General features: G+C 27.9%; 1 protein-coding gene across 1 annotated transcript; it reads right to left on the reverse strand.

The window, feature by feature from the left end:
* Nucleotides 1-11,669: 11,669 nt before the first annotated feature.
* LOC130820761 (zinc-finger homeodomain protein 10-like) lies at nt 11,670-12,867 on the reverse strand. Its single transcript, XM_057686265.1, has one exon. The coding sequence runs from the start codon at nt 12,784-12,786 to the stop codon at nt 11,977-11,979; it is 810 nt and encodes a 269-aa protein (XP_057542248.1). The 5' UTR covers nt 12,787-12,867; the 3' UTR covers nt 11,670-11,976.
* Between the last annotated feature and the right edge of the window lie 3,205 nt (nt 12,868-16,072).

Consider the following 16,072-nt stretch of genomic DNA (forward strand, 5'->3'; position numbering starts at 1 on the left):
TATTGAGAACCTAGGAGGGGGAGGAGTGGACGAAAGAAATATTGAATTGTGTAACGTGTAACACTATAGTAGACAAGTAAACTCAGCACACATATAGAGGTGAGTGTTCAACCCTTCTTATACTGGCATCCTGAATTTCACCCCTTAGTGAGAATCTAGAAAGGGGGAGGGGGGATGGATTGGAGGTAAGAAATATTATATTTACTATCCTTACCATGAAGAATCAGGGCAGCATGTTGGACCAGGAAATGATGTTAACATATAAGGACTAGCATAGCTCTTAGACTAGCTTTGCATCTGTTCTAGAAATAGAACATCTAAATGGCTGAAGCATCTTTGATGGTTTTAGCCGAAGTGACACCTATCCTTCGAGAGGGAATCTCGATCTTAACTTCTCTTTTTTACGTATTCTAGTTTACTAATAGGAATAATTTGTCTTATCATCTGTCATTATCTCTTCCTAATGACCCCGTTAAGATCACCTATGAAAGACTAATAACAAATCTGATGTGTTTAAACGGAACATAATCTTCCGTTCCAAGGACATAATCTTCGAGTATAAAAGAAACGGTGCTCTTTGTATTAAGATGACTACAGTGTACACAGTTAAAGGCTTTAAGCAAAGAGTTTGGTCTTTTTGGATAGATAGAAAAGATGTTTGCACAATTTCCAAAAACTACGAAAGCACGAGTTAACACGATATGTAATGATTACAGGACACAAGCTGTGGCTATTTGAAGTAGATGGGAAAATGTAAGTAATCCAGTATATGATAATCGTTTGACAATCCCAAAGCATATAAATAGGAAATAAATATCAAAATCGAGTAGGACGTGGACAGACAAAGGAGCAATAGGAGTTAACAAAAGGCAGGAAGAAGCCTTGGTCCAAACATGATGAAATGGCTACTGTATCTCATCATTTTCACTAAACATGGTGGGTTTCACTGCTTGAAAAAGCTAGCAGGAAGTAGCACTAGAGTTTTTCGGAGTTGGGGATTAAAAGAAAATGTACAAATAGTGGAAGTCACCTTCTGCAAATAATAGACATATTGTCCTAGTGCCACAGATCTTTTTTTCTCATTTGCTCCATATGATAGTTGGTTAATTTCCATTCCTTGCTACTCAGAGGTGAAGCGGGGATTAATGTGAGGAGGGGCCGAAATTTTCCATATTAAAATGAAAAGGATTATAGGTGGTGGGCCTAGAATTTTACTTTTGATCAATTTTATTTGTAGGCTAAGTAGTAAGTTCCCCTTATAAAATACATTTTCACTGAATATTGAAGGTGGGTCATGCCTAACCTTTGTCCTAAGGTAGCTCCGCTTCAGCTGCTACTCAACCTTATTGAGCGTAGTGGGAAAATTGATCACAAAGCAACGCGTGACACCTATTACAAGACACCTTGCACTATCATTTTCGGAAATTGCACGTATGTAGGAATGCTTTACGTGGGGTGATAACAGGGGAGGCCTTTCCTATAGAGGGGATTGCTTGTTAGGTTGCCTTGGTTCGGTTTCAGCTAATTTAGATATTGTAGTTACAGCGCTCGTCCTCAAATTACAACTAATCAGGATTTCGGGTTTTCTTTCTGTTATACCATTCTAGTTTGTCCGGAGTTCTCCAAAAGCAATATCTACCACTACAAATTTCATCTGCAGTCTGCCTAGACCAGTTACTAATTGCGAATTCACTAAGTGCATCTTAATGCTCATATCACATTTGAGCGAATTGGGAATTGCAAAAGCGAATTAGGTAGCGAATTATGTTACACTGATTAAAACAAATGTGCTATGTATGTGGCTACTATGTGAACTTTCAAAATACTACTCATATTAGCATGTCATTTAGGTCCTTAGCTCTCCAATCTCAAACCCAATGACACAATGATCAACCATCTCATCAAGTTAACAAATCAAATACAATCAATAAGCCATATGACAAGGATCAAAACCAATCATTTTATAAACAATCCAAATACCATAATTCCTTATTCATTTATTTGAGCATAAAATATGCACAATTGGGTATGTCTTGCTCATCTTTTACTTAATAAATGAACAGAAAACAATATATGAAGTATTTGTATAATTATTCTTTGTCACAATCAAGGAACAAATTTAGAATTAAAGAATTCAACAGTAAAATATGATTTTGATATAAGGGAAAAAAGAAGCAGCATTTTTTGAACAAATGGTCCAAAGTACAAAGGAATAGTTCATATATCACATTCACAAATAAGAATTCAGCATTGAGACTGATCAGAAGGGTCCCTGAAAAAAGAAAAAGACACCCACAAAACCTAGACAAAAAAGGGGGAAAAGGTAAAAAATTTGCATACCTAATTTTAAAAAAAAATAATAAATAAAATAAAAAAAAAAAAAAAAAACAGAATAATGAGCAATTAGACAATCAGAATTCAGAAACATATGCATACATTACAAATTAAAGGGATTTAAAGATTTAAGAATGACAAGGAATTATAGTGTTAATAGAGATTATAGAGAAGTTAAAAAATTAAAGGAAACTGCAAATGTTTAGTGTACCTGAGCTTCAAGAACTCATCAAAGCAACATCAAACCCAGAGAATTTCTGGGAATTTTATCATAGGAGATATGTTTTGAATAGAACATATTAATACGGTGCGTTTAGGGCTCGTGATATGAAATGACCTTACGGCCCGTTTTGTTTGTTTATATGGTAATGACTAATGAGTCGTGTAATAGGAGTAGATCATAAATTCTAATATGAAATGATATTATGATGAGACATTTTTTTATAAAAGGCCTAAACAATACTATTGATATAATTATTAGCATATAAACATTTTATTTTGAAATTATTTTATCAAAAAATAACATCTCTTAAAAGTAATTCATAAAAAACATTTCAAAGGGCATAAATAATACCTTTTTATGGGACATCCATTGACTTATTTCCTCTCATATTCTTACATGGTATTTTATTTAGAGGATTTTGTTAGAAAACTAGGTTTTATTGTCCTAGATTTTTAATTTTTCTCTTTCATTTACTTCTTTCTATCTTATTGTCTTAATTAGTTAGTCCTTTTAGCTATTTGTGTTTTCCAACAATTTTATTTATCCTTTTATGTATTTATTTGTTTATTTTAATGGATTCTATTTTAGATTTTTATTTATGTGTTTTGCAAGTACCTTATTTTCATGTGGAGTACTTGACTGTATTCACTCCTCTTTACTCTATATTTTGAAAGGGATGTGTATGGTTTGTCCGCTAACCTTCCTCGTCAAATTCTAACTTTCACTAGAATATTGACTTGAGACTAAGAGTAAGACTAACTTATGAAACTGATTTTTGATTTTAATTATGAAATCATGACATGGTTTAACAAGTTATTTTCAAATTTTCAATTTTAATTATTTTAAAACAATAATAAAATTAATTAAAATTTAAATTTCAAGTTTTTTTTACCAAATATTAAATCTAAAATTTAAATTTCAAGTTTTTTTTACCAAATATTAAATCTAATTAAATTATATATTTTAAAATGAAATTATTATTAGTAAACATATCATATAACAATTTGTGGGAATAATAAATAACATGGCTATTTGGCAAAGTTGTGGACTTGTGGTTCTACCGCGGTGTGGGCTTGAACTAATCCAATTAATCGCAAAAAAAGCAATTTAGGGCCTATTTACTTCGTTGAATCCAACTTTTCAACAAATTGACCCTAATTTAATTAATAGAAATTTTTAAAAATAAATTTCTTTCGAAAATGTTTGTCGAAATATGCATCTCGTATATTCATATGACACTGAACCTAGAAAAGTATTGCTCGTTATTAACAACGATCAATTTTTTTGATATTTTTTAAATTATTTAATTCTTCGTTAGGTGTATCATAAAACAATATTTTCACCTATCGGTTGCGAATAATCTCACATTATGATTATTTTCTAATAATTTAATATTTTCCATATTTTTGGCTACTAAACACCATATGATTAATAATAGGATATGCTGCCAGCAAACTAAGACAAATGTTCGATTATTCACGAGGAAATAAAGTTAAAAATTAAATTATTAGAAAATAATTTAAAAATAAATTATTCACAACAGATAGAACAAAATATTAAATTATTATTATTAATTTTTTTTATTATTATATAATTCATTAGCTGCTTTGTCTTATTGTGAACCGTCTTTTCAAACAAATACTTCTACCTGCTAATTAAGGATTAAAGTAAAATCACATTTAGAGTAAACTAGTATAGAAACTCGTGCAATGTACGATTTATGAGTATAAAATATATAAAAATATAATTTCAGAAAATAATGCAAACATATATTATCATGATTAAATTTATCAAATACATGACTTTTTAAAGCAAAAATTAAATACTGATTTTTTTAAAAATTATTTATCGAATACATCACTTTTTTATTCAATTAAATATATCAAATTCTAGGTTAGGTATATAAAATTGCTGTAATAAATTAAATAAATACTTTACCTAATTTAGTTTCAATATAAAAAAATCAGATTCTAAATTAGGTAAATATTGTCAATTAAGCAAATATCATCCACTAAAGCAATTCCATTTATTAAGCTCTCTAAGGATGACACTTGTCATTTTTCAGCATTTTTATTAATATGTATGATATGATACTGTTTTTTCAGAATTCAGAAAACTAATACTATTTTCATCTAGTTCTAAGCTTGTAATTAAACAAAAAAAAAATATTTGTGTTTTTTACCGGTGTAAGACTCGTTTGGATTAAATGTAAATATTTAAAGAGTAAAAAAAGTCAAACTAATAAAATAAAGATAAGTAGAGTTACAAACAAATTAATTGAAATAATTGTGCCTAATGATAGAATGAGATTAAAGTAAAAAAAGATGAAAAAAAAATGTGAAATAAACATAGCTTGAACAAATTATGGACTATATTTGAATTTGTTACTTGCTAAATTAATGTTAATGCTACAGCCTACAGGACCATAACAGTGGATTTAAAAAAATAAAATAAAACAAACAATTAAATAAATGAGGATCATTGATATTTGTAGGAAGAAGCCAAAAATTATTTTCATTAGGTGAAATACTGCATAACAATCGCAGACTATTGTTAATTTTAGGGACCAGGGTCTAACTGATGGGCCTGTAACCATGTTAAATAAAATGAAATACTAAAAGCAAACAAGCCCGTTTTGTAGACTGGTTTATTCGAAAAACTCATTGATAAAAAAAATTTTAGAAAAGGAAAGAAAACTGAATTTCAACTTGTATACAAGAAGTAGTCATTTTCCTAAATAGTTTAACTGATCTAATTAAAGTCGTTTTACAGTGAAATAGTCTCAATAAAGAATTAAAAAAAAACAAATTATATTATTTTAAATAATAATTTAACTTTTTAAAAAATAATACAAAATAAATAGAATATATTATTCACATTAAACTACGTCTCCTGCATAGGCAAAATTGCAAATGGAAATGGGCAAAAATTGCTAATAACGTGCCTTAACAATTTATTATTCTTGTATTAAAGGCTTTATCAAGTGAAACTCTGAAAGTTCTCCTTGATATTAAAATTTATATCTTTTTAGTTGCAATATTCTAATTTTAATTTTAAGCATTCTAAGTACTTCTCATATTTAAATTATACTTAATATGAGCATTAGTATGCTAGAAAAGTTGACGTTACGACAAATAATGCAAAATTATTTTGAGAACTCACTCACAAACACTCCCTTATAGTTAATGAAACCCTCATTAATCTCACAAAGCTCTATCTCAAATTTTAGGATACAAATTAAATATCAGCAATATTTTTTTCGTCCCATTTAATTTACATTATTTTTACTTTAAATTGTCTTACTCATTTTATATTATTTTCTTATTTGAAAATTAATACACCATATATTCATTTAATCTCATTCATACATTTTAAATATAATTTAATATCATTTACTCAATTTATTACCTCTCTTCAATCATTTATTACAAAATATCTACATTTTCTTTAAATATACACTATATAATTTCTACCACTTACAAGCTAAGTACTATTTAAAGTTTAAACTCCATATACTTTGATAAGAAATGAAGTATATATTGAAATATATGTATAAACAATAAAATAATATAGGAAATTTAATGTGATAACTTTTGAGATTTTGAATTTACTACGTGATAACCAAAACATTTAAATAATTAACGCGATAACCCTGAGGTTTACCAAATTATTCCACCGTGAGCTTTTTGCAGATAAATCGTTAGCAAACGTTAATTTCGAAGCTCTACGGCTGTTGTACGCCTATTCATGAGACTCACTATTTCAAATGCCATCAGTTTCAACCTTTTCCCCCAAAACATAAACCCTAACTCTACCATCTTTGGATTTGGGGGAAAATATGCTTTGGATGAAAGATTGTAGAGTTGGGGTTTATATTTTGGGAAAAAGGTTGAAACTAATGGCATTTAAAATGGTGAGTTGTATAAATAGGTGTACAACGACCTTAAAGCAATGAAATTAACGTTTGCAAAAAATTTTGATTACCACGTGAAAAACTGTAAATCTCAGAGTTACCACGTAAAATTTCCCAAATAATATCTACCGTGTGCACAAATAGATGAGAATTTTGGTGCAAATACTGTTTGTTTGGTGCAAAGAAATTGATAAAAGATGATAAAAGGTCTACTCAACTCCTCCATATACAACAAGTATTTTGAATATTTTTGGGATCAAAATGTTGGGATAAGCTGAGAAGATAAGGTTAATCATAAGGGCCTAAGCCTGAATATGTAAGAATAAAGTGAAGTAACCCCCAATTTAATTGTTATAGTGCTTTAAAGGTACACCTAATTAATAGGATTAATTTTACTAAATAAAATAAATAAAGATAATTACTTATAATAATACAATTATATAGGTGTTGATTCACATTAATTAAGATTATGTACTTTAAGAATCGGATTTTCTCTTAGAATATTATATAGAGAGCACTAGGTTAATTTTAATACTACATTATGGGGTCTATTAATATATTACAAGTCCACTTTATTCTAATTTTTTCTAATTTGTATCCTTTTGAGTGGTTAATCTTTATTTTATTTTTCATTTTTTTCCTTCCCTAATTTTTAACTCATTCATCTCCTTAACAATGACATGTTAACAAAATTGTTTGTAAGGATTCAATCAATGAATTCACATGAAAAAAATACTCGTACGACATGATTGTACAAGTAGACATCATATTTTTTTTGTAGTGTTTAACTTATAATATAATTAACTTACAAAGTATTTTTTTTTAATTCTAAAATCCCAATTATTTTCTTAAAAAAATAATTGAATCATTCCATTTGTAGGTGTAGGCCGTAGGGCACTGCATCTTATTATTCATCATATAGTACTCACAAGCATTTTTTTGGGGAACTTTGCTTGATTTTAATTGCTTATTTATCAAGCATTATGTTGATGATTTTACTGTAATGGTCCATACTTTTTACTCCATACCGGCCACTCTCTTCATTAGCATATACTAAAATTATTTGTACCATCATCATCAATACTCAATACTCGGTGTATCTCGCAAATTAAAAAAACTATGATTAGAGTATGGGGAGGGAAGAAAGGTGAATACCCATAAAGAATAGTGCCACTAAAAAGTCCCTCAACTCGAGAAAAATCCACAGTTGAATTATCAGAAAAAATATCTGTGGATATAAATTTATGAATCCCTCTTGTATGAGACCGTTTCACGTTGAGATAACTTCAAAATAAAAAATCCATAAACTAAAAGTTTTTATTATTGCACTATTTAATCCAAATATGATACATGTCTCACGGTAAGACCGTTTCATACAAGAATTCTGTGTAAATTTATTTGTATAATACTATTGATAATGGCCCGAACCCATATCAGCCCATATTCCATAAATAGTCAAAGGCACTACATATCAATGGTCAATCTCATAAATGCAAAGTAAATCAAAATGAGTCTTATATTAGATGTGAGTTTTCTCCTTTGACTATATATATTCGATACCACTCTACTAAAATTTTAGATTTTTATTGAAATATTTGGCAGCTAAAAATACGCAATAAAAATTATGAAAATAACGATTACTAGTAGCAACCAAAAAAAAGCAAAAGATACTCCAAATAAAAAAGAAATACTCTTTTTTTTTATTATTATAGAATACCAATTACTATTTAATTTTACTTAGTAAGAGTTTTTACCATCCAAACGCATTTATAAATTTTTTTTTAAAAAAATAGTAATGTTAACTTTAATTTTAAGATGAACTTTTATTACAAACAAAGCTAGTGCGTGGTACAAATCTAAATATTTCAATAATTAGGTATAATACAGCCTAAAATTTAGAAGTAAAACTTAAAACCTAAATTGGACTTTTGCTTTGCCTAACTTGACCATCAATTTTGGTTAAAGATCTATCCCAGCTAATTAATCTTGAATATCGCTATGTGAGAATGGTATCATTAAAAGTTCAATACATTTCCTTTTCTTTTTTTAAAAATTATTAGATTATTAGAATATGCTAATTTTGTTAACGTGTTTTTTTTGCTTGATTTTGCTATTAAAAATAACATTTTTTATAACAATATATATTATTATTAGTAACAATTATAAATACATAGAGGAGTACTTCTATAAGAAATCAATTAGGGTAATGTAGATTAATTAATAGAAATTATTATGCTTAGAAATTGAAGAATAATGAAATAAAATTTCTGATGAAAATGTGTTTAAATGCATCGGATGTCTCAAGGGTAGATAAAAAAATTTATGAAGTGGAGACCACCACTCAAAATATATTAAAAAAAATTGTGACTATCCTAGATTTCAAAACTAAAATGTTTATTATGATTTTCGTTACCTAGGAATAAAAGATTGAGAGTAGAAAGAACATGAATTCTTCAATTATTTTTCCATACAACAGTAAATTTAAAATTTACCCTATATATAAGCCCAAGAAAAATGTATATCAATTTATGTATATAACTAACAATTATTTTAATATAGGCAGTAGACAAACAGAAATGAAAGACTATATAAAAATTGAATCTAAAAGCTTATCTAAAAATAGTAATACTTGCTCTGCAACTGAGATCAATTTTAATATATTGCTTGTTATATTGATTTAGTTTAAGGCTCTTTTATTTTTTTTTATTTACAAAATTATACTTATTTTAACTTATAATTAAATATATTTTCAATTATTATTTTATTTTTATTTTTACTTTGAATTTATTGATTTTTATTAAATTAATAGGAATATATTTTTTATTAAATAAAGATATTTAATGGTATAAATCAAATAGCCGCATTGAAATGTAATCCCTATTGAAATATATGGAGTCATTTAGTCCCTTTAATTTTGCAAGAAAAACCTTTTTGTAGTTTGGTATAGTAAGAGAATAAGATACTTAAAAATTAACTCAATGCAAGAGGAAGTATATGGATGTGTTACTCGTAGGAGAATATAAGACAAAAATAAACTCAATGCAAGAGGAAAGTATTAATGAGTTTGTAAATAAAATTTTAAAAATAATAAAATAATAAAATAATAAAATAATAAAAAATAAAATTATTGTAAAACTAAAATGACAACTTAAAATAAAAAATAATAAATTGAAAAGAAATTAGAGAATATGAATGATGGAATAGTAAAGTGGACCTAGAGGTTAATTATTTTGATTGCAATTTTGGTGAGTATGGTTGGTTTCGTAATTAATGACAGTAGACTTAGATTGTAGGATTGTAGTAGTAATATTTACCTTGTCCACATTTAGCAACATTTTTAAATTTTAAATGATTTTAATTTTTTTTATTTTAGATAATAACCTATTATTTTATTATTTTCTTTTAACTTTATCTATATAATTTTTTTCTTTTTTTCTTTAATAATTAATATTATTAAATATCTCCATTTTTCTCAAACTACCTCATTTTCTCATTGCTACTTTTATAGAAGAATATATGTGTAATTATTTTAGAGTCAAAAGGCAGTAATTGATAGCATTCTTATTATAATTTTCTCTGTCAATTTGAATTTAATGCAAATTTAAAAAATTACAGAATATATGAATTATGTTGCTCTAATGCCCATGTCCTTAGACAGTATATCATTCAACCAAGTTTTTGATGATTCTATTAACAATTCTAGTGAAGGATTATGTCCGTATGTCCATCTAATAATACGAAGTACTCTTAAATATGCATAGGAGTATTAACATATATATTTAATATTTAAATTTTATTTGCTAGAGAATAATAAACGATTTTAGACTAACAAATTTAAATGTATAATCTTGAGAGGTGATATGAAATAAATTAAAAATTAATTGACCAATTAAATATAATCAAAGTAAAAGATTCAAATTTGTATAATATAAAAGATATTACGGTTTATTTGAAAAGAGTTTTCAAATAAGGTTTATATATATATATATATATATATATATATATATATATATATATATATATATATATATATATATATAATTCAGTATTAGAAAAATTGATTGAGAAAAATAGAAAAAAATAACATGATTTTGTGAATCTAAGTTTTAAGTGGATTAATTAGAGGCATTTGTTTTGATACTAACCATTGATTCGAACTAAACGTATTTTTTTAATGATGACAAGGGAAAAAAAACCAAGTAAAAATAATTAAATTTAAGACTTTTTCTAAAAAGTGATACTTATGGGGTGTTTGATATGAACTTTTTAATATTAAGTAAGGGATTAAATTACCATTACTCCACATATTTGTTTGGTATGACATTAGGTTAACTCAATCCCTTTCTTGAGGGTAATGGATACCCTTACTTTGTTACCACTTATTTATGTCAAGTAACAAATTCCCTTCTATGATCAATTAAGTGTTTTCCTTATATTTTAATACCAAACAACATATAACTACAACCCATACTCTTACCCTTACTCCTCTTTATCATTTTCCTTTCCATTACATTTTATATTCCCATACCAAACACCCCCTTAATGTTCAATTAAGACAAGACGTGATTCTCTATAAATTTATTAGTATTAAACTAGCTAAAATAAACTATTACTTCCTATATTCATTCCTAAAAATTTGTCTCATTTAATTAAAAAAAAGTCTCAAATAAAATGGTTAAAGGGAACATTTTATATCCATTCACAATAATTTGAACATTTTTTTTACAGACAAAAGCAAGCGTGCAATCATAATGCATTGTTTTTGGTACTGTTTTTTTTTCTCTTGACTTGGTAAAAATAAAAATTCAAAAAATAATTGTACCCAAAATAGAAACCAAAAATGTCCCTACAGTTGTATTTAAACAAATTACAGCTATATGGCAAGACAAATCTACATAATGTCTTTCATTATTTAGATGAGACATGATACCTTAGGATGACATGACTCTCCAAAAATGACAACTTATTACTATTTTATTATATTTAATAAAGTATCTTATTTTTACATTTTCAACAAGAAAAATCATTTTCATAATACAAATTCATGTCAGCATAGCATCATTATTATTATAATAATAATAATAATAATAATAATAATAATAACACCAAAATTTTCCAAATGATACTGTCTTTATACATTCATCTCTTATCTAAACATAATAATAATAATAATAATACTAATAATAATAATAATAATAATAATAAGAACCAAAAAGTCTGGTTATTGAGGAAATTAATGATGATAATTAATTATTATCACTACAAAAGTGCAAAAAAGTTTAATTAATTAAGCAACAACATAGGAATAATAATTTAAAGTCAATAATAATAATAAAGAGAAAATAATTAATCTAATTAATCTTAGCAGAAAGATTAAATTTTACTGAACTGGTTGTCACGAATCTATTTTACTGAACTGATTAACACAAATCTACCCGTAACCTTCTCCTTTATTCGAGCTTAGGATCTACGATGAACGACGAGCACTAATTAATTAAATAATTAATTATTGAGCTTTGGCTTTTTGAGCACCACCATTAGCAAAATTAAACTCAAGAGGACTACTAAGAACTACACCACAATTATTCAACCCATTAGGAGTATTATTTCCATTAATACCAATTTTCTGTATTTTTTGAGAAGAATTAATAGAATTTGATGAAGAATGCTTATTATTATGCATCCAAACTTTAAACACATTTCTATCAACACCGATTTCTTTACAAAATTCTTCCACTAATTTTTCTTCTCCTTTCTTCAATTTCCACCCAATTTTCTCAGAAAATTCATGCATTTTTTCCTTCTGTTCTTGACTAAATTTCGTCCTAAATCTCTTCTTACTCTGAAAATTGAAATTCCCATTTTGTCCGTTTCCGCCATTGTTGTTGTAGTATCCTAAAACTGTTGGGTTAGTATGAAGATTCTCATGATCCGACGGACCAGAAGTCGGGCTGCTTAAGGAAAGAAGAAGCTGAGAAGCTGAAGGAGGTGATTGGGCTTTCTGACCCGATGGGATAAGGTGGTGAAGAGGAATCGGGTCGTCCGGGTCACGACGGTGGAAGTTACGATGACAACCACATGCAGCGCACGTAAGAGAGGTTGGGTCTGATGGGTTTGTAGTCGGGCCGGGCATAAACTCACAGCACCCGTCTAGCGCGTGGCCTCCGATACTCGCTGCGTGGTTTTTCATACACTCTTTGTAAGTCACGTGATGGTGTTGGTGGTGGGCCCGCTTAGAAGGGGGAGCATGCGGCGGAGTATCGGTGTCAGAGTCAGGAGTATGAGGAGTGGGCCCACTAATGAAATCCATAGCCATGGTTATTGGTAAGGACTAAGGTGTGTTTGGCTAAAGAAGAAAGAAGAGAAAATAGGGAGATTTAGAAGGAGGTTAGTAATAGATGTAGTTGAGATGGGTAATAAATAGTACTATAGGTCTTAAATAAGGAGCTAAGAACCCAAATTCTCACTTAATTTGTGAGATTTTTCTATTACTAAACTAAATACTCCATATAATTAATTAAAACATTACAAATTAGACCATCTTTGATTGGATCGGTCTATAAAAAAAATTGTAAAGTAAGAGTAAAAAATAAATTCTAATGAATTGAATTTGAAAGACATTTTTTAAAAAACGATTGACCGTTAAAATGATTAGTTTCGTATTTAAAATTATTACTTAAAGAGTTATAGTTAATTGTAATTTAAATAAGTCATATTAAATAAATTTGTCATTTCGTAATACCGTTTCACATAAGAGTTACGCAAAATACAAAAGAGTTTAAAGTTGAAGTATAGAAAGTTATAAAAGGACACGTGGCATAATGGTAAGTATGGGAGATCACATGAAAGGCACTACTCGGCATAATATGATTGATAAGATATGGTTAATCAAATTGTTGTTTAAGTTAAGATTAAGGTTAACGTAATTTGGTATTTTGCTAACTAATACAACATCTTTCCCACTAATTGCTCATTTTGTGCTTTTTGGGTAATCAACTAATGATTAGTTAGTGATGATGTACTTTGATACTCCTATGATTCTCTCCTCTTTCACTGTTTTCTAATGTGATTAATTTTTAACTACTCCTACATTATTTTATTTTTGTCATTTTTAAAAAATGTATTTAGAGATGGACAAAAAGTGTGAATTTTTAAATGAGATAGGAAAGTTTGATAAAAAGTTAGGACTCATTAGCTTAAGTCCATAAAGAATATAGCAAATTACTTTAATACTAATCAGTACTTTTCGTTAAATATAACAAATTTAAAGGGTAAATAACTATGTTCTAGCTTAATATGTTTTGACGGATAGTCATTTTAAAGAAAAGTGATTTTTTTTTTTTTGAATAAACCTAAATTGATTTATTGAACTTAAATATATTAGGAAGAACTGGCCTTCATTCACAATATTGCATTAATATATTCTCTGTTCTATTTAATTTGCATGTTTTGCTAGAGTTGTAAATATTTTTTTAGTGAATGAGACAAATAGGAAGCGAATTAAAAAAATCGTGAATGAAATTAAGAGAGAGAATGAATTTCATAAATAAATTAAAAGAAAATAAAGAAATAATGAAGAATAAGTAAATGATAACTTTAAATAGAATTTTAATAAAAATTGAATGAAACAAATTATGAAAGAATTAGTTTTCATTTTATCCTAATACTCCCTCCGTTCTTTTTTTATCTTCCACATTACTATAACGGGTAGTTTCAAAAGTTCTTCGACTTTAGAATAGTTTTTATTTTTAGAAAGTTTTTATTTCATTTTTACCCTTTAAAACTTCATTTTCTTTTAATGTACCCCTTTTTTTTTTATTTATAATTATTTTCTTTCTCATACTTTCAATACAATCATTACTTCACACTACTATTTAATTAAAATAATACCCACTACAACTTCATACTTCCAATACAATCATTACTTCACACTACTATATAATTAAAATAATACTCACTACAACCCAAAGATTTTATCTTCTTTAATATGTCTGAAAACCCAAAATGAAAGATAAAAAAAAACTGACGCACTACCTTCTAATTTGAGACACATAAATTATTTTACAACACAAATTAAGAAACTTTTGTCAAAGTCATTCACTTCAATCTAATAAATGGTTTTTATAAAGTTGCACAAATGGCTCAATACAACAATTAGCTGATTAGCAATAGCATTATTGAACTCAAAAGTAAACATTTTGTCGGCAGTGATTAGCCAGTTCAAGCAACCAATTAGGAAATACTACATATTATAATTTATTTTTTTAATGTCTTATTAATTTTGCTATGATTTTATGATTTTATATGAATTTATGTTCGTCTACAACTTCAATATTATTATTCATTTCATTTATAAATTTTTTTCATTCATATATATTCATTTTAATTTTTCAACAACAATCAATGAAAATAAATAAACTATCGAATTACAACTATTACCAAGATCCAGTAATAGTTTATCATACTGATCAACTCAGTATTCCGCTTAAGTACGTTCGAATGGAAAAATAAGATGAACAAGTCATATTCATATATGAAAAATAGAACTCATGAGAGATTTCTAATTTTCAAATTATATTCACATTACTTAAGAAAAAGAATAACAAGCTCTATTTATACAAAATTAATTGGAAAAAAAAACTAACTTTCCTAAAAATAACCTAATTCTAAAAATAATCTAATGACCTTCCTTAATAATAGGAAAAGTTGAGTGGTAGGTGTTGAACACCTAACTTGCAAAGTGTCTCTTCAAATACTTGTTTTTACTGCTTTCGTAGGAATGTCCGCAATCTGGTTATTGGATGTGACGGATGGAAGACTAATAACTTTCTTTTCAAGCTTCTCTTTAATGAAGTGACAATCTACTTCCACATGCTTTGTACGATCATGTTGAACCGGGTTTTCTGAAATCTTAATTGCAGCTTCATTATCACAATAAAGCTTACACGGTTTAGTTTGAGAAAAACCAAGTTCATCTAACAACTTTCGAAGCCATGAAATTTTATTTATCCTTTTGGCGATACCTTTGAATTCCTTTTCAGCAGTAGACAAAGCTACAACCTTTTGCTTCTTACTTTTCCAGGTCACCAGATTACCTCCAACAAAAGTAAAATATCCAAAGGTTGACTTTCTTCCATCTCTATCTTCCGCCCAATCGGCATCAGTATAGGCTAATAAATCAAGATTACCATTCTTTTTAAACAAAATACCTCGGCCACACGTTCCTTTGAGATATCTAACTATCCTCATGACAGCTTCGAGATGATCAGTTTGAGGAAGATGCATAAATCTACTTACAATTCCTACTTTATTAGCCAACTTAGCTCCCTCTACAATCTGTAAACTATGATTAGCTATAATTCGTCATATAATCTCACCGTGGCCCACTCGTGTGGACACGGGACAACCGTGGGCTCGGGCACACAAATCCACGGTGATGAGCATTCACTTGCACATACACTTGGTGAGATTCATTATTTCCCAAAATTATATGGTAGTAGGAGGATTAACTCACCCAATATATATGCTAGTCAACAATCCATTATTTTATCGATGTGAAATCTTATCTCACATGTGAAATATTTCTAACAATATATACTTTA

The sequence above is a fragment of the Amaranthus tricolor genome, chromosome 8 (genome assembly GCF_026212465.1).
Source record: "Amaranthus tricolor cultivar Red isolate AtriRed21 chromosome 8, ASM2621246v1, whole genome shotgun sequence".
Lineage (NCBI taxonomy): Eukaryota > Viridiplantae > Streptophyta > Magnoliopsida > Caryophyllales > Amaranthaceae > Amaranthus > Amaranthus tricolor.